Consider the following 19,002-nt stretch of genomic DNA (forward strand, 5'->3'; position numbering starts at 1 on the left):
AAAATATGAAACACATTGACTTTTTTCTGGACATCAGTCAATTATATATATATAAAACCATTTAACAATAGTAGCATTGTTGTTGTTGTTGTTTAGTCGTGTCTGACTCTTCGTGACCCAATGGACGAGAGCACGCCAGGCACTCCTATCTTCCACTGCCTCCCGCAGTTTGGTCAAACTCATGCTGGTAGCTTCGAGAACACTGTCTCCTTGTGCCCTCAATCTTTCCCAACATCAGGGTCTTTTCCAGGGAGTCTTCTCTTCTCATGAGGTGGCCAAAAGTATTGGAGCCTCAGCTTCAGGATCTGTCCTTCCAGTGAGCACTCAGGGCTGATTTCCTTCAGAATGGATAGGTTTGATCTTCTTGCAGTCTGTGGGACTCTCAAGAGTCTCCTCCAGCACCATAATTCAAAAGCATCAATTCTTCGGCGATCAGCCTTCTTTATGGTCCAGCTCTCACTTCCATACATCACTACTGGGAAAACCATAGCTTTAGCATAATGCATTAGCATAATGCAGAGTAGTATTAGCATAATACTTTATAATATACTCAAAACTCCTTAATCACTAGTCACAGAACAAACTATTCTGATTGTGCAACATAAATTAAATGTACATGTATCAGTATTCTAAACATTGGTACCAGGAGGTTAATTTTTCTGGATGTTGTGAGTAAAATGGAGATCATGCCATCAAAAGTCTAGCATAGAGTAGCCAACGGGATTCACTTCAGCTGTTGTGGAATACAACTCCCATCGTCCCTGTCAATCGACCATGCTGGCTGTGGTTGATGGAAGTTGGTAGTCCCAAATACCAAGGAGACACCACATTGATTACCTTTCTGTTAGGAATTCAAGTCTGGATAAAAAATACTTCAGATATGAAGCACTGTTTTCAAGTCATCTGCAGGCGTCAAGTGACTTCTGGGTCAGTCATTGGATAGGAACACATCACTGGGGAAAACCCACCTCATATTCTCTGAGGTCACGTTCAGACCATAAAGCACATTCAGTTTGCATTTAAAGAAAATGGCTCCCCCTCCCCCGGAAAAAAAAATCTGTGAAGTGTAGTTTTGTTCAGGGTACTGGGAATTTTAGCTCTGGGAGTGCTTTAAATGTGTGGTGCAGATTTTACCTGGGTTTTCTCTATTTTACATAGATTCATCGCATAATTGTACAGTATTTCCAATCCAGAAGGCACAATGTTTGCCGTGTGAAGTAACCATTAGATGAAAGGAAGGAATGTTGCAAGCCACCCAGGGTGTATCCAATGAAAATCCCAAGCTATGTTCCAGCAATCCAGTATGGTTCATAAGAGCAGAGGCCTTATGAAGGCAAATTTTTGGCTGATAAATTCCAACCTTCCCTGCCACCCCCAATGCCTAACCAGTCCACTGTGGAAGAATCTCTTCCTTTCCCTTGCCTCCTCTCTTCCTCTCCCCCACAAAGCCTGCTTTTGCTATTGCACTTCTTTCTCTCCATCACTTTCTCTCCTGTATTGCATGCATTGCACATCTTTCTTTCTCTTCTCTTTTGTTTTTGTGAGTGTGCATATACACACATTGCCTTTGGCTGTCTGTTTCTCTTGCTGCCTCATGCTGCCCTTTCTGTCTCCTCTCTCTTTCCCAAAGATGATGCACGCACTTTTTGTGACAAGATTTCACCAGCACAGATGAAATATAAATAGTTTTTCATTCATTCTTATTACCGCTCGATATTCTGTTCTGATTTGAGGTCATCATGTAACTGAATAAATTAATGTGAAAGACTGAAGATAATAATGGTCATGTCTGCAATAGAAGTAATCAGCTTTGATTTTGAGTTTTGATTCTCCCCCCCCCCCTGTAATTGTATGCAATCTTCCCAGGCACCTGGGTCAAATTGGTATGTTTAGAAACATGTGGTCTTTTTCACAGATTGGTCTCCCAAGTATACTAAATGTTTATTTGCATCTGAGATGCAGATTTTTTAAAAATGCAGTTGGAGGGGGGGACTGATAATTAACAGGATTCTTCTTCTGAAACTAGTGGGGGAAAATATACTATTGGGAGTTTTCCGTCAAAACCAGGAGGGATTTTTCTGGGGATCACAGAATGAGTGGTAAGGGCTAAATTTCCCTTTTCATGCCTGCCCTAATCCTCCTACCGGTAATTCACTTGTACGTGCATGCACACACACAAAATGCAACTTGCATTTTAAAGAACCTGCATTTTATATGCAAGGATGCATTTGACAACACAACACAGATGCACCATGCTTTGATGCATGGTGGGCTAGATGAGGGCCAATATGCTGAAGTTGAACCCTGAAGATAGGAGGCCTCGTGAATGGATGGTTCTCATGCCTGGGAACTGGGCGATTTGCCTGTTCTGAAGGAGCAAGTACGTCGCCTGGGGGTGCTCCTTGATCCATCATTGTCACTAGAGACCCAAATGACTGGTGACCAGGAATGCCCTTTACCAGCCATTCCTGGACAGGAATAGCTTTTCCACAGTGATCCATGCATTTGTAACCTCAGTGGTAGATTTGTAATTCCACGTGGGGGTGCCCTTTAAGCTGATTCAGAAGCTGCAGTGTTTAGGTTACTGAGTGGAGCTGTGCGACATCACTTATAAAAGGACTGCACTGACTGCCAATTTGCTACTGAGCTAAGTTTGAAGTTCTTTTGCTGGCTTCTAATGCTCTGAACAATGTGAAACAATGTGAAACTACACTATCTGAAGGAATGGCTTCTCCCATGTAGACTTGCCTGTTTGCTGAGATCTTCAGATAAGTCTTTCTTGGTAGCTTGCTGAGATTCATCTTATAACAACCTGGAGGAGAACCCCTTCTGTTGAGGTGCAGAGCTTTTGCAACCACTTCCCCTATGAAATAAGGCATACATAAACTGAGTTTTTGATGCTTGCTAAATACTTATTTATGCACCCAGCCATTTACCCTTACACATCAGAATACTCTTACATGAAGATGTGTGGGGAAAGTAAAAACAGACCAGGTTTTTCATTTAAAGATAATGCATTGCAATTTCAAAAAAGAAAAGAATGAACCCATAAACTATGGATTTATTGTAAAGATCCTATTACATTTTTTTCAGAATTGTGTCTGCAACGGTAAAAGCCACTGTTCTTGTGATGCGATCAAAGGCAGTAAGGTAAGAGGTTGCATATTTACTTTTTTTTAAAAAGTACATAATAATTAATATTTGCATAATACTTTTGAGAGTTCAAGTGCTTCTCATACATTATATGATTGTAATCCTTGGAGCAAACCTGTAAGGTAAGGCAGTGTTATTATCCCCATGGCGAACTAAATTAACTGGTGGTGGCTGCAACATTTTGATATTTCAATAACTAGGACGTGATAGAACATTTTGAGATTATATGCTGTACCTTGTACTAAAAACAGTGTAACAGTTGGGGCATCATTTCAGAAACGCATTGCAGAAAGAGTTCGAAACTCTGATTTGTGCATTCAGTTCTGTAGTATTCCTGACAAATCAGCTCACTTATAAGCATAAAGAAAGCTGAGAAAATTCTGTGTGCACAAAACAGTAGTGTGCCCCCTCCAGTGGCACATGTTAGAATAGCATGATACAGTATGAGAGAAAATAAAAATGAACTGGCAACTATATTTATGGGCTAACAAGATTAGGGGCTTAGTTGGACCAATAGTAGGACTAAGCAATATTCACTTAGTGTTTCATTTTGCTTTTTAACTTGTTCATAAATGACTAGAGATAGGGGTTAGCAGTGAGGTAGAGAAGTTTTCTGATGATACTGATGGTGGTTTAAAAAAGGGATTGCAGATAGCTTCAAAATGATCTTTCAAGCCGAGTGAATGGGCATTAAAATGTCAAATGCAATTTGGTGTAAACAAGTGTAAAGCAATGTGCATTGGGGCAAAAAATAAATAAATCATAATTTTACATATTCATTCATGGGGTCTGAACTGGCAGCGATTGACCAGGAGCAAGAAAATTCTTCTTCGCGCAGTGTGTAGTTAAACTCTGGAGTTCTCTCTCCAAAGGGGCACCGATGGCCCCCAACTTGGATGGTTTTAAAAAATGGTTAGACAAATTCATGGAGGCAGCATACCTCTGAATACCAGTTCTGGAAACCACGGGACAGGAGAGAGTGCTGTTGCGCTCAGGTCCTGCTTGCAAGCTTCCCACCAGCATCTTGCTGGCCACTGCGAGCACAAGATGCTGGATGAAATGGACTACCAGCTGGTCTACTAGACCATTGACTAGAAATTGACTACTAGCAGACGACTAGACTATTAGCAGGTTCTTCTTACATTTTTATGGATAAAGATATTGGGTAGCATCTGATACGGCATGAATTGTGTTCCATGAATGACACACAACTTTCCATTCCTCTCCTCTCTCCATGCACCTCCAAAATTAATGTCAAGGGTCCATGGTGGGTGGGAGCAGCTGCAAAGGAGAGGAAGGGGAAGCTCCATTGCTGGGCAAGCAGAACAGTACCATTGAGTGCAACCTATTATTTTATTGACTCTGATTAAATTAATCAATTTTTGTTTATACCATCACTGTAGCCTATACTATTATGCTAGTTATCATAATAGTGTGGTACGCTGGTTTGACATCATCTGATAGGAAGTGCCTCCAGAGGGTAGTGAATACAGCACAAGATATTATGGGCTGTCCCGTGAATCTGCTGGATGAAATAATGGAAGAACGTTGCCTCAGGAGAGTGAGGAAAATTCTCAGGGATGATTCACACCCTGGCTGGCACTTTCTTGATCTCCTGCCCTCAGGCAGAAGATATAGAAACATGATTAGTCGCACCAACAGGGTAAAAAACAGCTTCTATCCGTGGGCTGTTAGGCTGCTGAATGAAAAGATAACAACAGGGCAACTGACTTTTGGGTTTGGTGGGTGTGCGTCAGTAAACGAGGGGAATTAAGACTAAGAGAGCTGAGTGGGGTGGGTGTGTTTGTGTAATCTCACTGTATACAAGTTGTACAAGTGACAATAAAGTATTTCAATTTCATAATTCAATTTCAATCATCATTACACCTTGCAGAAAAAAGTTTAAAAACATTTAAGTACAATATATAAATGTAACGCTTCTGCTGTTTGAGAAATTCTTATGGATCGGTGCTTTCCCAGCTTCCTCAGCTTAGTTCTCAAGTGCAACATCAAACATAAAGTGGGAAGTTGATGCCCAAATGTTCTTAGTGTCTGTGAGTCTATATTGATGGGAAGGCATGTGCTTGGATGGTTAAAAAAAAAAAAAGTAAAAATCCAGAATGTTATGTGAAGATCTGTAATGAATTTGCAGAAGAAATGACAACGGTGCGAGCAAAGTCTTTACACAGATTGTGTATTGCAGGGTGAAAAGGGCTTTCCTGGTTTCCCTGGTCCACCTGGTCAGATGGGTTTCCCTGGTCCAGAGGGTCCTCCTGGGCCACAAGGACCAAAGGTATGTTGTGATCCCTGATGCATATTTATGGGTGCTGCAGTGTATGCAGATGGCAAGTGTGAAAGAGAGAACAATACCAAAAAAATACAGTGGTACCTTGGGTTACAGACGCTTCAGGTTACAGACGCTTCAGGTTACAGACTCCGCTAACCCAGAAATAGTACCTCGGATTAAGAACTTTGCTTCAGGATGAGAACAGGAATTGCGCTGCCGCAGTGCGTTGGCAGCAGGAGGCCCCATTAGCTAAAGTGGTGTCTCAGGTTAAGAGCAGTTTCAGGTTACCACTGTAAATGACACCCACGAGCTTACAGTTTAGTCCCTCTCTCTGACTGAGACTGTGCCCTTTGAGAAACTAGGTGTGGGCCTTAAATCAAACTCCAAAAGTAATTAAGTAAATTTGATTTGTTTGATCATAAGCTGCGGCAGCAAGCTGCGAAAGTCCAATATGCTTTCATTGCATTATTTCTTCCATTCTCTAGTTCTTTCAATGCTGCCTGATTATAACAATACAGATGCTACTTCAGTTATAATAATAATAATAATAATTTATTATTTATACCCCGCCCATCTGGCTGGGCCTCCCCAGCCACTCTGGGCAGCTTCCATAGAAACCAAAAATACAGTAAAATATCACACGTTAAAAACTTCCCTGAACAGGGCTGCCTTAAGATGTCTTCTGAATGTCAGGTAGTTGTTTATCGCTTTGACATCTGCTGGAAGGGCGTTCCACAGGGTGGGCGCCACTACCGAGAAGGCCCTCTGCCTGGTTCCCTGTAGCTTTGCTTCTCACAATGAGGGAACCACCAGAAGGCCCTCGGCGCTGGACCTCAGCGTCCAGGCAGAACGATGGGGGTGGAGACGCTCCTTCAGGTATACTGGGCCGAGGCCGTTTAGGGCTTTAAAGGTCAGCACCAATGTAGGAGCCAATGTAGGTCTTTCAAGACCGGTGTTATATGGTCTCGGTGGCCGCCCCCAGTCACCAGTCTAGCTGCCGCATTCTGTTTTTTTTTTTTTAAATAATATTTATTAAAGTTTCAACAATTACAGAAAGAAAAAATAAACATACCACATTAAACAAAAACAAAACAACACACCACACCACAATATAAAAAAGAGGAAAACAACAACAGAGAAATAAAGCCCATTAAACAAAAACAAAAACGCAAAAAAGAAAATGCATCAGATCTCCTCATTACCATTCTTTCATTAGCTTATTTCCTTGACCTCCTCACACCTCCCTTTTTTGTATTCTAGGTCTATTATCTATTTCAGCAAATCCTTTCCCTCTTTTAAAATTTTTGTCCTGTAAATTGTCTTAATATAATGTAGCTTTACTTTTCCTCCTTTCACCAATTAACAGTCAGTAATTCCCAAATCCTTATATCCTTCCTGCTAAAATCATATAATATTGTTCCAACATTCTTCTAACAGATATTAATTTTACAGTGTTTCTGTAAATAGTCTTTAAATTTCCTCCAATCTTCCTCCACCGACTCTTCTCCCTGGTCTCGGATTCTGCCAGTCATTTCCGCCAGTTCCATATAGTCCATCACCTTCATCTGCCATTCTTCCTGGGTGGGTAAATCTTGTGTCTTCCAATACTTTGCAATAAGTATTCTTGCTGCTGTTGTAGCATACATAAAGAAAGTTCTGTCCTTCTTTGGCACCAATTGGCCGACCATGCCCAGGAGAAAGGCCTCTGGTTTCTTCAGAAAGGTATATTTAAATACCTTTTTCATTTCATTATAGATCATCTGCCAGAAGGTCTTAATCCTTGGGAACGTCCACCAAAGGTGAAAGAATGTACCTTCGGTCTCTTTACATTTCCAACATTTATTATCGGGCAGATGATAGATTTTTGCAAGCTTGACTGGTGTCATGTACCACCTGTATATCATTTTCATTATATTCTCTCTTAAGGCATTACATGCCGTGAATTTCATACCTGTGGTCCATAACTGTTCCCAGTCAGCCATCATAATATTATGTCCAACGTCTTGTGCCCATTTAATCATAGCAGATTTCACTGTTTCATCCTGAGTATTCCATTTCAACAGCAAGTTATACCTTCTTGATAAGTTCTTAATTTTAGGATCTAGCAGTTCTGTTTCCAATTTTGATTTTTCTACCTGGAAGCCAATTTTTTTGTCCAAATTGTATGCCTCCATTATCTGGTAATAATGAAGCCAATCTCGCACTCTATTTTTTAATTTTTCAAAACTCTGCAATTTTAGTCTGTCTCCCTCTTGTTCCAAAATTTCCCAATATTTCGGCCATTTGGCCTCCATATTGAGCTTTTTCTGAGCTTTCGCTTCCATTGGTGACAGCCACCTTGGGGTTTTATTTTCAAGCAAGTCCTTATATCTTATCCAAACATTAAACAGTGCTTTTCTGACAAATTGTTTTTTAAACGCTTTATGTGCTTTGACCTTATCATACCACAAATATGCATGCCACCCAAAAACATTGTTGAAACCTTCTAAATCCAACACGTCAGTGTTCTCAAGAAGCATCCATTCTCTCAGCCAGCAAAATGCGGCTGATTCATAATAAAGTTTTAAGTCCGGCAGGGCAAATCCACCTCTTTCTTTAGCATCAGTTAATATCTTAAATTTTATTCGAGGCTTCTTGCCCTGCCAGACGAATCTAGAAATATCTCTCTGCCACTTCTTGAAACACTCCATTTTATCCAAAATTTGCAATGTTTGAAACAAAAACAACATCTTTGGCAATACATTCATCTTTATCGCAGCAATTCGGCCTAGCAATGATAATTTCAAATTTGACATATTTCTAAATCCTTTTTCACTTCCATCCAACATTTTTCATAGTTATCCTTAAATAGGTTCACATTCTTAGCAGTCATATTAACCCCTAGGTATTTCACTTTCTTAACCAGTGTTAATCCTGTCTCCTTCTGAAATCTCTCTCTCTCTCAGTCATTGTTAGATTTTTCTCTAAAACCTTAGTTTTTAACTTATTCAACTTAAAGCCCGCTACCTGGCCAAATTCTTGAATTAATTCCAATACTCTTTTGGTACTGGATTCTGGCTCCTGTAATGTCAAAACCAAATCATCAGCAAATGCTTTCAGTTTGTACTGATTGGCTCCAACTTGTATACCTTTAAATGTTTGGTCCCTTCTAATCATATTTAAGAGCACCTCCAGGACCGATATAAAAAGCAATGGAGAGATTGGGCAACCTTGTCGTGTTCCTTTCTCTATCTTAAATTCTTCCGTCACTATGTTGTTCACAATTAATTTAGCCTTTTGTTCTGAAAAAATTGTACCTATACCGTTTTCGAACCCTTGACTGACCCCCATCCCCTGTATGTTTTTCTTCATAAAACTCCAAGAAATATTGTCAAAGGCTTTCTCCGCGTCCACAAATATCAAAACTGCTTTAGTGTTAATGTTCACTTGTAACTTTTCTAAAATGTTAATTATGTTCCTCGTGTTGTCAGACAAATGTCTGCCCGGGAGAAAGCCCGCTTGATCTTTATGAATTTCTTCTACTAGTACCTTTTTTAATCTTTTGGCCAAAATATCTGCAAAAATTTGGTAATCCACATTAAGCAAAGATATGGGGCGGTAGTTCTTAAGCTGTGTCTTCTCAGACTCTGTTTTCGGTATAAGTGTAATATAAGCTTCCTTCCACAACTCTGGTGCCCTTTTCCCTTCCAATATTTCGTTACACACTTCCTTTAATGGCTGTATTATCAATTCTTTCAATGATCTGTAGTATCTTGAAGTCAAACCGTCAGGTCCTGGGGATTTACCCAATTGCATATTCTGAATGGCACCTTCTATCTCTTGCTCCGTTATTTTGTAATTCAACATTAGTTTATTTTCTTGAGAGATTTTTTGTAATCCATTTATTTTTAAAAAACGATCAATGTCCATTTGTTTCTGGGTTTCCTGTGTATATAGTTGTTTAAAATACATCTGAAAGCATTTTCTAATCTCCACTGGATCCTGTATATTTTTTCCTTCTACTTCCAAGTTTGTGATAGTGTTGAGTTTTTGTCTTTTTTTCATTTGCCAAGCCAGCAGTTTTCCACATTTATTCGCCTATTCAAATGTCTTTTGTCTCATCTGTTTAATTTTCCATTCTATTTCCTGGTTCATCATTTTCATATATTGTACTTGATGCAGCTTTATCTCTTTCAGAATCTCCTGCGACTTTGGTTTCGCTCTCAATTTCTTCTCTCCATCCTTTATTTTCTCCAAAATCTTATCTTTTTTCTCATTTTGGACTCTCTTTTGAATCGTATTCTGTTGTATCAAAAATCCTCTCATAACCGCTTTGCTTGCATCCCAAATTACTCTTTTTTCTACAGTAGTATTCATATTTATCTCAAAATAATCTCTCAATTTTTGGGGGGCTTTCTTGGTCACTTCTTCATTCCTAAACAATGTGTCATTCATCCTCCATCTGAAGGAACCAATTGGTGTTAGTTTCAATTCCACCTTTACAGCATTATGGTCGGAGCAGGTTTTAGGTCATATTTCCGCCTTTCTAGTCTTTGGAGCCAGCCCTCTAGTTACCCAAATTTGGTCAATTCTTGTCCATGTCATTTTTGCCTCAGAGAAGAAGGTTCCCTCTCTTCCCAGAGGGTTCTTAATTCTCCAAATGTCAACTAAATCCATGTTGTCAGTCATATCAAAGAAAGTCTTTGGTAGTCTACCATCCTTAGTGACTACCTGTCTCTGTGCCTTGTCCATGTTTGTAGATACCTCTCCATTCATATCTCCCATTAAAATCATATTATAGTCCATATGGTTCAACAGAGTCTCATGTAACTTCTTTAAAAAATCCGATTTTCCCTCATTTGGTGCATAAATGCCTAATATCAAAAATTTCTCTCCTTGTAATTGGATTTCAATTGCTACAAATCTTCCTTGGTCATCTTTAAAAAGAAATTTCGGTGATAGGCTCTCCTTTGCATAAAGTACTACTCCTCTTTTTTTAACTTTGTCTGATGAAATAAATTCATATCCCAGTCTTATTTATCAATATTTTCCTATGTAGCCTTATCACATGTGTTTCTTGTAAACAAATTAAGTCCAATTGTTCTTTTTTTAGTACATGAAAAACCCTTCGTCTTTTTTCAGGGGAGTTCATCCCATTAATGTTCCAACTTAATATTTGCAGTGCCATGGTCTAGTTACTTTAAGTCTCCTCCAACTGCACCCAGTGCTTGCTCTTGTTCTGTTGGTGGTGTTGGTATCCCTTTCACTGGGCAGCCCAATCCAAAATTTAGCTTTGCTATGTCCAGTATGGGTGATCTTCTGTCCAGTACTCTTTGCTCTAATCCTCTATCTGATGATCGTCTGTCCAATGCTCCTGGTTCCTTTCCAAGTCCCTTCTGTAAATCCTCTCCGTGGTTGCTCAAAATTTTTTCTTTGTCCTCAACTGATCTTATTTTTATTTTCCTTCCTTTAAAACTAAAGGATAGGCCTTGGGGAAATTCCCACCTAAAGATGATTCCGTTCCTTCTCAGCAAAGCAACCAAATCTCCATAATTGGACCTAAGGTCCAAAAGGTATTTCGGAATATCTTTAAATATTTCCACTCTTGTCTGCAGTATTTCCAGAGTCTTCTGAAAGTGCCAACCCAAAATTTTATCTCTCTCTTCTTTAGAACGGAGAGCAATCAAACAGTCTCTTACTTTATTCTTCTTCCCTCCTCTTCTAAGCCTAAAGGCACTCACAATTTTCACTCCTTCTTGTTCCAAATCCAGCTTCCAAAACTCTGCAAATTCCTGCGTAAGGAATTCTATCAAACTATCCTTCTCCAATTCAGGTACAGCTCTGATCCTCAAGTTCGTCTGTTTTTCCTTAAGCTCAATCATAGAAAGAATCAGCTTATGGTCCTCAACTTGTCTCTGTATGTCTGGTTTCTCTTTGTTTCTAATTCAGTTACCTTGGCTTCCACAGCGACCACTTTTTCCTTAGTTTCCTCTGCAATCTGGCGAGTCGAAGCAGATTCCTGTATCAATTTCTGTATAGCTTCTATGTTAGTATTCACCTTTTGTCCCAAACTATTTATACTTTCTGTGTTTATATCAATTTTAATATTTGCAGCGTCCACCTTCGCATTTGATGCGTCCACTTTTACATTTGTCGCTTCTACTTTACTGCTAAGATTTTCCAAAGCTTCATTTATCTTACCTAGTGCAATCGCTAAAGCTTCTTCTGATGTCACCCCTCTTGGTTTGGGTTGTGTTGGTACAACTGCAGGTGAGGCAGAAGGACCAGATGCTGATGCTCTTCGCTGCCAAGACTTCCCAGATCTTGTTGTTTTTTCTAGGAGTGACAAGTCTATTTCTTCTTTCCCATCTGCCATAACACTCAGAAAATCCAAGGTCAGTCCCACAGTCAGGCAGTTTTGTTTTTCTAATGGAAAATCCCCCTGGTCCAGCTATAACAGTTTCCAAACCTTCCTCTAGGGGGAACCGTTACAGTCCGTACTTATATTGATCCAAAATAACTCCTTTTAAAGCATAACTTAAGCAGGAAATTTAGTCTCAATTTTTGGTTACTTTCTTTCTCCCTTTAGCGTCCGAGCGAGACAATTAGAAACAGTTAGAAACAGTTCAACAGAAAGTATCTCTCTTTGACAGCTACCAGTCACAGCTTCAGACCCAACAGCCTTATTGTTCTATTTGCAGTCCGTTCCCAGGTTCTGAGCAATGGAATTTTAGCTTCCTTCCCTCTCTCTCGCAGGTATAAATAGTCCGAAACTCCCCCCCCTTCTCCTGCTTCCAGGGGGGGATTTACTATTTTTGGAGGTTGGAGTTTTCCCTTTCCAATCAGCTTTCCAAGACTCTAGCTTGCAGCCTCTTTGCTTTATTCTATTTACAAAAGCGGAAGGCGGACTTCCTGTTTATACCTCCCCGCTAGAATTCCGAATTAAATCTTTCTTCTTTTAATAGTTTCCAATTTGTTCTACTCACGGGTAGTGTCTTTTAAAGTCCAATTGTTCACAGGAAAAAGTCAGCGCTCTCCGGCAACGGCTACGCGGCTTCACTCCGTGGAAAAAGCAGTCGATTCACAGCACCGCGCTGCTCACCCCACTTCGCTCCGGAGACCTGAAAAAGGGTTTCCCCGCGAGTAGGGGAGGCACAAAGGGTGCCTGACGAATCCCACGTTCACAGGCTTCACCACCTGTGATTTCTGAAGGGTCTCCGCCTTCGCTGTGACGGCCAGACCCGATTTTCACGGAGTAAATTCCTCTTAGTCAGAGGAATTCCGCCATTAGCCGATGGCACTAACCCAGAAGTCTCTAGCTGCCGCATTCTGGATTAGTTGTAGTTTCTGAGTCACCTTCAAAGGTAGCCCCACATAGAGTACATTGCAGTAGTCCAAGCGGGAGATAACCAGAGCATGCACCACTCTGGCGAGACAGTCCGCAGGCAGATAGGGTCTCAGCCTACGTACCAGATGGAGCTGGTAAACAGCTGCCCTGGACACAGATTTGACCTGTGCCTCCATGGACAGCTGTGAGTCCAAAATGACTCCCAGGCTGCGCACCTGGTCCTTCAGGGGCACAGTTACCCCATTCAGGACCAGGGAATCCTCCACACCTGCCCGCCTCCTGTCCCCCAAAAACAGTACTTCTGTCTTGTCAGGATTCAACCTCAATCTGTTAGCCACCATCCATCCTCCAACCGCCTCCAGACACTCACACAGGACCTTCACCGCCTTCACTGGTTCTGATTTAAAAGAGAGGTAGAGCTGGGTATCATCCGCATACTGATGAACACCCAGCCCAAACCTCCTGATGATCTCTCCCAGCGGCTGCATGTAAATGTTGAAAAGCATGGGGGAGAGGACAGAACCCTGAGGCACCCCACAAGTGAGAGCCCAGGGGTCTGAACACTCATCCCCCCCCACCACCTTCTGAACACGGCCCAGGAGGAAGGAGCGGAACCACTGTATGACAGTGCCCCCAGCTCCCAGCCCCTCAAGACGGTCCAGAAGGATGTTATGGTCGATGGTATCAAACGCTGCTGAGAGATCCAGCAGAACTAGGAAACAGCTCTCACCTCTGTCCCTAGCCCGCTGGAGATCATCAACCAGTGTGACCAAGGCAGTTTCAGTCCCATGATGAGGCCTGAATCCCGACTGGAAGGGATCCAAATGGTCCGCTTCTTCCAGGCGTGCCTGGAGTTGTTCAACAACTGCTCGCTCAATCACCTTGCCCAAGAATGAAAGATTTGAGACTGGGCGATAGTTGGCCATTGTGGCCGCATCTAAAGATGGTTTTTTAAGAAGCTCAGGCAGGGAATCCTTGGTGCAGCGGGGAGGTCGGTACACCAAAAGGAATCCTGTACTGCCCCTATTGCCCAACTTCTAGAACATGCACTCGGAAAACTGGGTCTTCCCAATAGGACGCCTGGTGCAAACTAATGACTTCCTAAAAATCACTGCAACCCCCCCTCCCCGCCCACATGACCTGGGTTGCTGTGCGTAAGAGAAACCTGGTGGACAAGCAGCGGCAAGGACAGGCCCATCTGCTTCATCCAACCAAGTCTCTGTTACACATGCCAGGTCAAGTCCTCCATCCATGATCAAGTCATGGATGGCAGTGGTCTTATGAATCATTGACCTGGCATTGCACAGCAGCACCTTCAGGTCATGTGGGTATCCCTTGCTGATTCGAGTATCCATCCGGTCAGGACCAGACCCGGAGGCAGGGATAGTCCTCAGACAATGATTAAACCTGCCCCCTCTGTAATGACATGGTCTAGTCTTAGCGTAACTCCTCCTCCTACCCATGATCACTGAGATCAGTTTTCCCAGTGCATCCCCTCCTGTGGAACATGCCCCAGCCATTTTGTGGGCTGGGGCCCACTCCCCGGCAGCCCTGACCCCTCCCCTTAAGAACAAAATAACACCTTAAACAAACAAACAAAACCAATAAAGCAATACAAACAAAAAACTGTAAAAATTACAAAAACATCAAAATCAAAAAAATTCCCCAAGCCCAACCAAATATTCATCCCACCCCACCCCCACATACAAAAAATACAAAAGAATTTTTTAAAAAACATTTTAAAAACACTCTGTGCCCCTCCGGCAGTAACAGCAACTGTCCTAGTGAGGCCTGTCAGGCCCCGCCCTGGGCCAGGTGGTAAGTGGCAAGAGCAGGGCCCTCAGGCACTCACTCAGGGGAGTCCTCCTGGGCAGCAGGCAGCAAACAGCAAGCAGTCCTGAAACAGAAGTTAAATAAGGGAGCAATTCTACAGCAAGATCTGCTGGGATGAGCAGGGGTAAAATGGGGAGAGAGTTTATACAGCAAAAAGAGAGATGTAACTCAAGCACTATTTTTAAAGCTTTATTTTCCCTCTTTCAGGTTTAGGCTGGGTCAGTCAACAGTGCTCCCAGATTGAGTTTAGATCTGGAGCACTTTGTCCTGACTTAATTTACACCAGCCTGCTTTACAGCAACTTCTTGTTATAGGATTGCTCCCTTAGATGGCAATCCTAAACCCACTTGGATAAAGCGCCACTGTATTCCATATGACCTATTTCTCAGTAGACATGTTTAGAATAATAGAATCATAGAATCATAGAGTTGGAAGAGACCACAAGGGCCATCGAGTCCAACCCCCTGCCAAGCAGGAAACACCATCAGAGCACTCCTGACATATGGTTGTCAAGCCTCTGCTTAAAGACCTCCAAAGAAGGAGACTCCACCACACTCCTAAGATTGCCCTAGGATTGCCACTGGTATATTTCAGCACAGTCCAGCGAAGGTTAAACATTTTGAAATCCCGTTGATTTCAACATGAGAGTTTTAGCAACATAGTACACTTTCCCATTGACTAGTGAGATTTTAAAGGGCTTGATGACTATGTGGCGGGCATTGCTGGGAACAGAGCAGGAAGCCTCAACACATACCCAGTCTATGGGCATTCACTAGGCTGCATAATTTCTATGGATATGCAAAATATATCCATGTACCTCTGCTCAATATTGGAAAACCTGCTTTTCACATCTATGTGCATTCTGTTCTTGTGCAGTGTGTACAGTTAATGACTGAACCCATTTTAAAGCCTCTTGATTGAAAAAAAGAGAACTAGCCATTTTCAAAATTGAGATAAAATGATGATAGGATGATAGGGTGTGTGTACATATGTATACATACATACATATATATATGTATATAACTTTCTTTAAAATTTTGGATTTTATTGCTTGATACTGTATGTTAAAAACCTCTAATAAAATTCTATATAAAAGAAAAAAGAGAGAGAACTAGCACATCCTATGTAATGAAAATTCTGTTATATTGCTGGTCCATTTTTTATTGCTATGTATTTGCCCTGAGAGACAGGTAAGAAATTATTTTAGACCCTTACAGAAAAATATTTTGTGCTTCCAATTCTATTGCTGTTGTTATTATTATGGCTGTATTATTTTTCCCGAAGACAGGAGTGCCTGGCGTGCTCTGGTCCATGGGGTCACGAAGAGTCGGACACAACTAAACGACTAAACAACAATTATTTTTGCCCCTTAAAAGAGAATATTCATTGTGGGGCGTGTGAAGTAGCAGTCACTGGAGTTGGATTGGTTTTTGCCTGTTACTTGAATTCTTTTGATCATTAGACTAGAGTATAACAGATATCAAACACCAGAAGAACAGATTATGTCTTTGGACCTTCTACAAAAAGACAGGAATTCCAGTATAATTAACTATTGTTTCCTTTGCTTCCTAGGGTTTTCCAGGGCCAGTGGGCTTTGTTGGGCCTAAAGGTTCAAGGGTTCGTATTTTGTTCAGTAATATATTAACTTGCAGTGTTCAGAACAGCAACAATTCTCAATTTTCTAAAAATGATGGACATGATCTCAGTGGTACTATGATGTGCTTTTTGATAAGTGAATTGCAGCTGCAGGGGACTGCCAATTTTGGGGGAAGCTGTGCTGGGATTGGGTTGGTGGTTAGGTTGTCACATGTGGTTGTTGTGAGGATAACATGGGGAGAGAAAGAACCATGTGTGCAACCTTAAACTCCTTAGAGGGTGAGGTATCAATGTAACACATAAATAAACATTTTCACTGTGCCATTTTTTCCCAAGCTACTTTGCCCCCAGGAAAGCAAGCAGGGGTGCCTGTATTTCCTCTGCCACTCCAGGGCAAACAGCAAAGAGTTTGGCGGGGTGGGGGGAGTTTTAATCAGGAAGATGTTGTGCAGGAAATGTATTAAACAATGCCCCGCCTCACTCATACATATTCATTCTCTCTCTCTCTCTCTCCCCCATGCACACACAGAGGAAAGAGAGAGAGAGAGTTCTGAGAAAATTGCCCACACTTCACAGCTGTATTATAGTGTGGAGAGTTGGAAGAAGTAATCATGTTTCTATGTGCTTGCACACTTTTCAAAACATATGCATTTCTTTGTTTTATGCAATAGTATACTTTTGTATGGTAACATACGCTGAATGTAGGATTGCACATGTGAATATTATGGTAAACAACTGTTTCCCTAACAGAAATACTTAATCCTGAATCAGTGTATTCAACAGCTTTTTAAAACTACAGACAATGTCGACAAACACAGTATTTACTAACAGTGGGTACTTTCCAAATATCAACTGCACGTGAAATAAACAACTTACTAAAAAGAAGCATGTACAATTATTTCTAAGATGGAAATCCTACTCCTTCTCTAGGTTTATTTATTTCTTAAATCATGAAAGCAATGTCCACTGTCCCATACTCTTCATATATAGTTTTAAATAGCCAGTGCACTACCAATGACTCAAAGTTCAGATACAGCATAATCTCTTTTTTAATAATAAAAAAGGCTTTTATAAATGAATTTCCTCATGCTCAGCTCAATGACAGATCCTACAGCATTCCAGTGATGCAAATAATAATATGGCACAAACAATGTCATGAATGCCATTTGTTAAGCAAGTTCATGGAAACTAAGCACAAGGAGAGATCAATACATTTGCTGTCCTGGGATTGTTTTGGTCTGCTAGGTGAATTAAGGCTTACTTGTATAATGGTACTTAGCCTAGCCTTAGCACAGTCTGTTCTTTTGGACCCTTGAACAATGACAACTCCACAACTTTAGATAATAATAGGCTTGTTTTATTAAAAAACAGTCTACTGACTGATTTCTTTCTCTATTTCTTCTTATCACCAGGGTTTGCCAGGAGTCCCTGGTTATTCAGGTCCCCCAGGCCTTCCTGTAAGTACAACAAAACTTAATCGAGCAGCTTCAAGTATATTGACGTTACTGATGCTAATAAACCTTTAAGATAATGGAGGCAATAATCATCTTAAAGGTTTATTAGTATAAGTGCGCTATTACTGAGGCACAAAGGTATTCAGTTTTAATAAACCAGCCGCCCATACAGTCAAAAGGCTATAACGAGTAAGTTTGCACTAATAGCTACCTTGGCAATGTTCTAACTACTTTTAGGGTGAAGCAGGAAATGCAGGTGCTCCAGGACGTCCAGGTATACCAGGTTGCAATGGGACAAAGGTAAGAATGAAGCAAGAACCAATAGTGGACCACCTGTAAGAGGAAGAGTTGGTAAAGCATCACACTGTGACACTTTATCCCTAGGATAAGGAGCCTGGGGGAGGTGTGTGCATGTGTAGTTAGAGAGCACATTTCTTGGGACCCATTACGCTTTCTCCTTCCTCTCTTTGTCAGCTTCTTGCTTACTGTCTCTCTATTTTCCAGGGGGAGCAGGGATTTCCAGGATTCCCAGGGCAAGGAGGGCTCCCAGGATTACCAGTAAGTTTCAATTAATGATAGTCCAATGTGCCTTATGTAGAGCTTTCTCATTCCAGGGGTTCAAAGCACCACATACTAATTGACTGGGAAAATCCTGAGGAGAGAGGCTGGGAAATGTGTTGCAAACTATCAAATGGAAGCTTGTAGTAAAGGACAAACTCACACAGCAAGAACTTGTGTCTCAATCTTGGGCCACTGAATAGATAGGGGGTTACCTTTTATCATTAAAGCCACACAATATCCTGCTGTTCTACTCTGATGGTCATCTGGAAAGTCATTATTGCTACACAACAAACCAATCAGATACTTTTAGGTATCTTCTGTTATCATTCTTAACTTAGTTTGGGCATCAGTTTCCAAATTGTAAACAGCCCAATATGCAAGTTCTTTTGATTTCAATGTTTCAATGTTTCAGTACTGTTTCATTTTATATTCAAATGACAATAAGAGAAAACACTCTATTAAAAAGCATAGTTTAGGGAAAAATCAAAAGTTTATTATGTTTAATAATTTCCAATGGTAAAATCGGCAAGTTTGGCTCATATCTTTCCTTTTTCTGTGATCCTGCTATTTCCACCTATATTTGACAGCAGTTGTAAGCACTTTGAAATTTTAAATACATTACTTAATTTGTAGGGCTCCATTGCAGAATTTACCTGCATAAGTTTCTAATATGAGATCTGAAGCATTTATAATGTGATGTGTGTCTATCTCTCCCTTCCCTCTACCTAGGGTCCTAAAGGAATCAAGGGAGAAAAAGTAAGTTAATTTGTAAAAAGCAAGTCAGAATAAAT

General features: G+C 41.0%; 1 protein-coding gene across 2 annotated transcripts in view; it reads left to right on the forward strand.

Annotated features, from left to right (window-relative positions):
• Nucleotides 1-19,002, forward strand: part of COL4A3 (collagen type IV alpha 3 chain) — an 81,972-nt gene that overhangs the window by 18,937 nt on the left and 44,033 nt on the right. For both annotated transcript variants that reach the window (XM_081861488.1, XM_081861489.1), the window contains exons 2-8: nt 3,094-3,150; nt 5,357-5,446; nt 16,173-16,217; nt 17,609-17,653; nt 17,888-17,950; nt 18,155-18,208; nt 18,941-18,967. In XM_081861488.1, coding sequence (XP_081717614.1) covers nt 3,094-3,150; nt 5,357-5,446; nt 16,173-16,217; nt 17,609-17,653; nt 17,888-17,950; nt 18,155-18,208; nt 18,941-18,967 — 381 coding nt within the window. The remainder of the gene's footprint in view (nt 1-3,093; nt 3,151-5,356; nt 5,447-16,172; nt 16,218-17,608; nt 17,654-17,887; nt 17,951-18,154; nt 18,209-18,940; nt 18,968-19,002) is intronic.

This window comes from Podarcis erhardii (assembly GCF_964252035.2).
Source record: "Podarcis erhardii genome assembly, chromosome: 5".
NCBI lineage: Eukaryota > Metazoa > Chordata > Lepidosauria > Squamata > Lacertidae > Podarcis > Podarcis erhardii.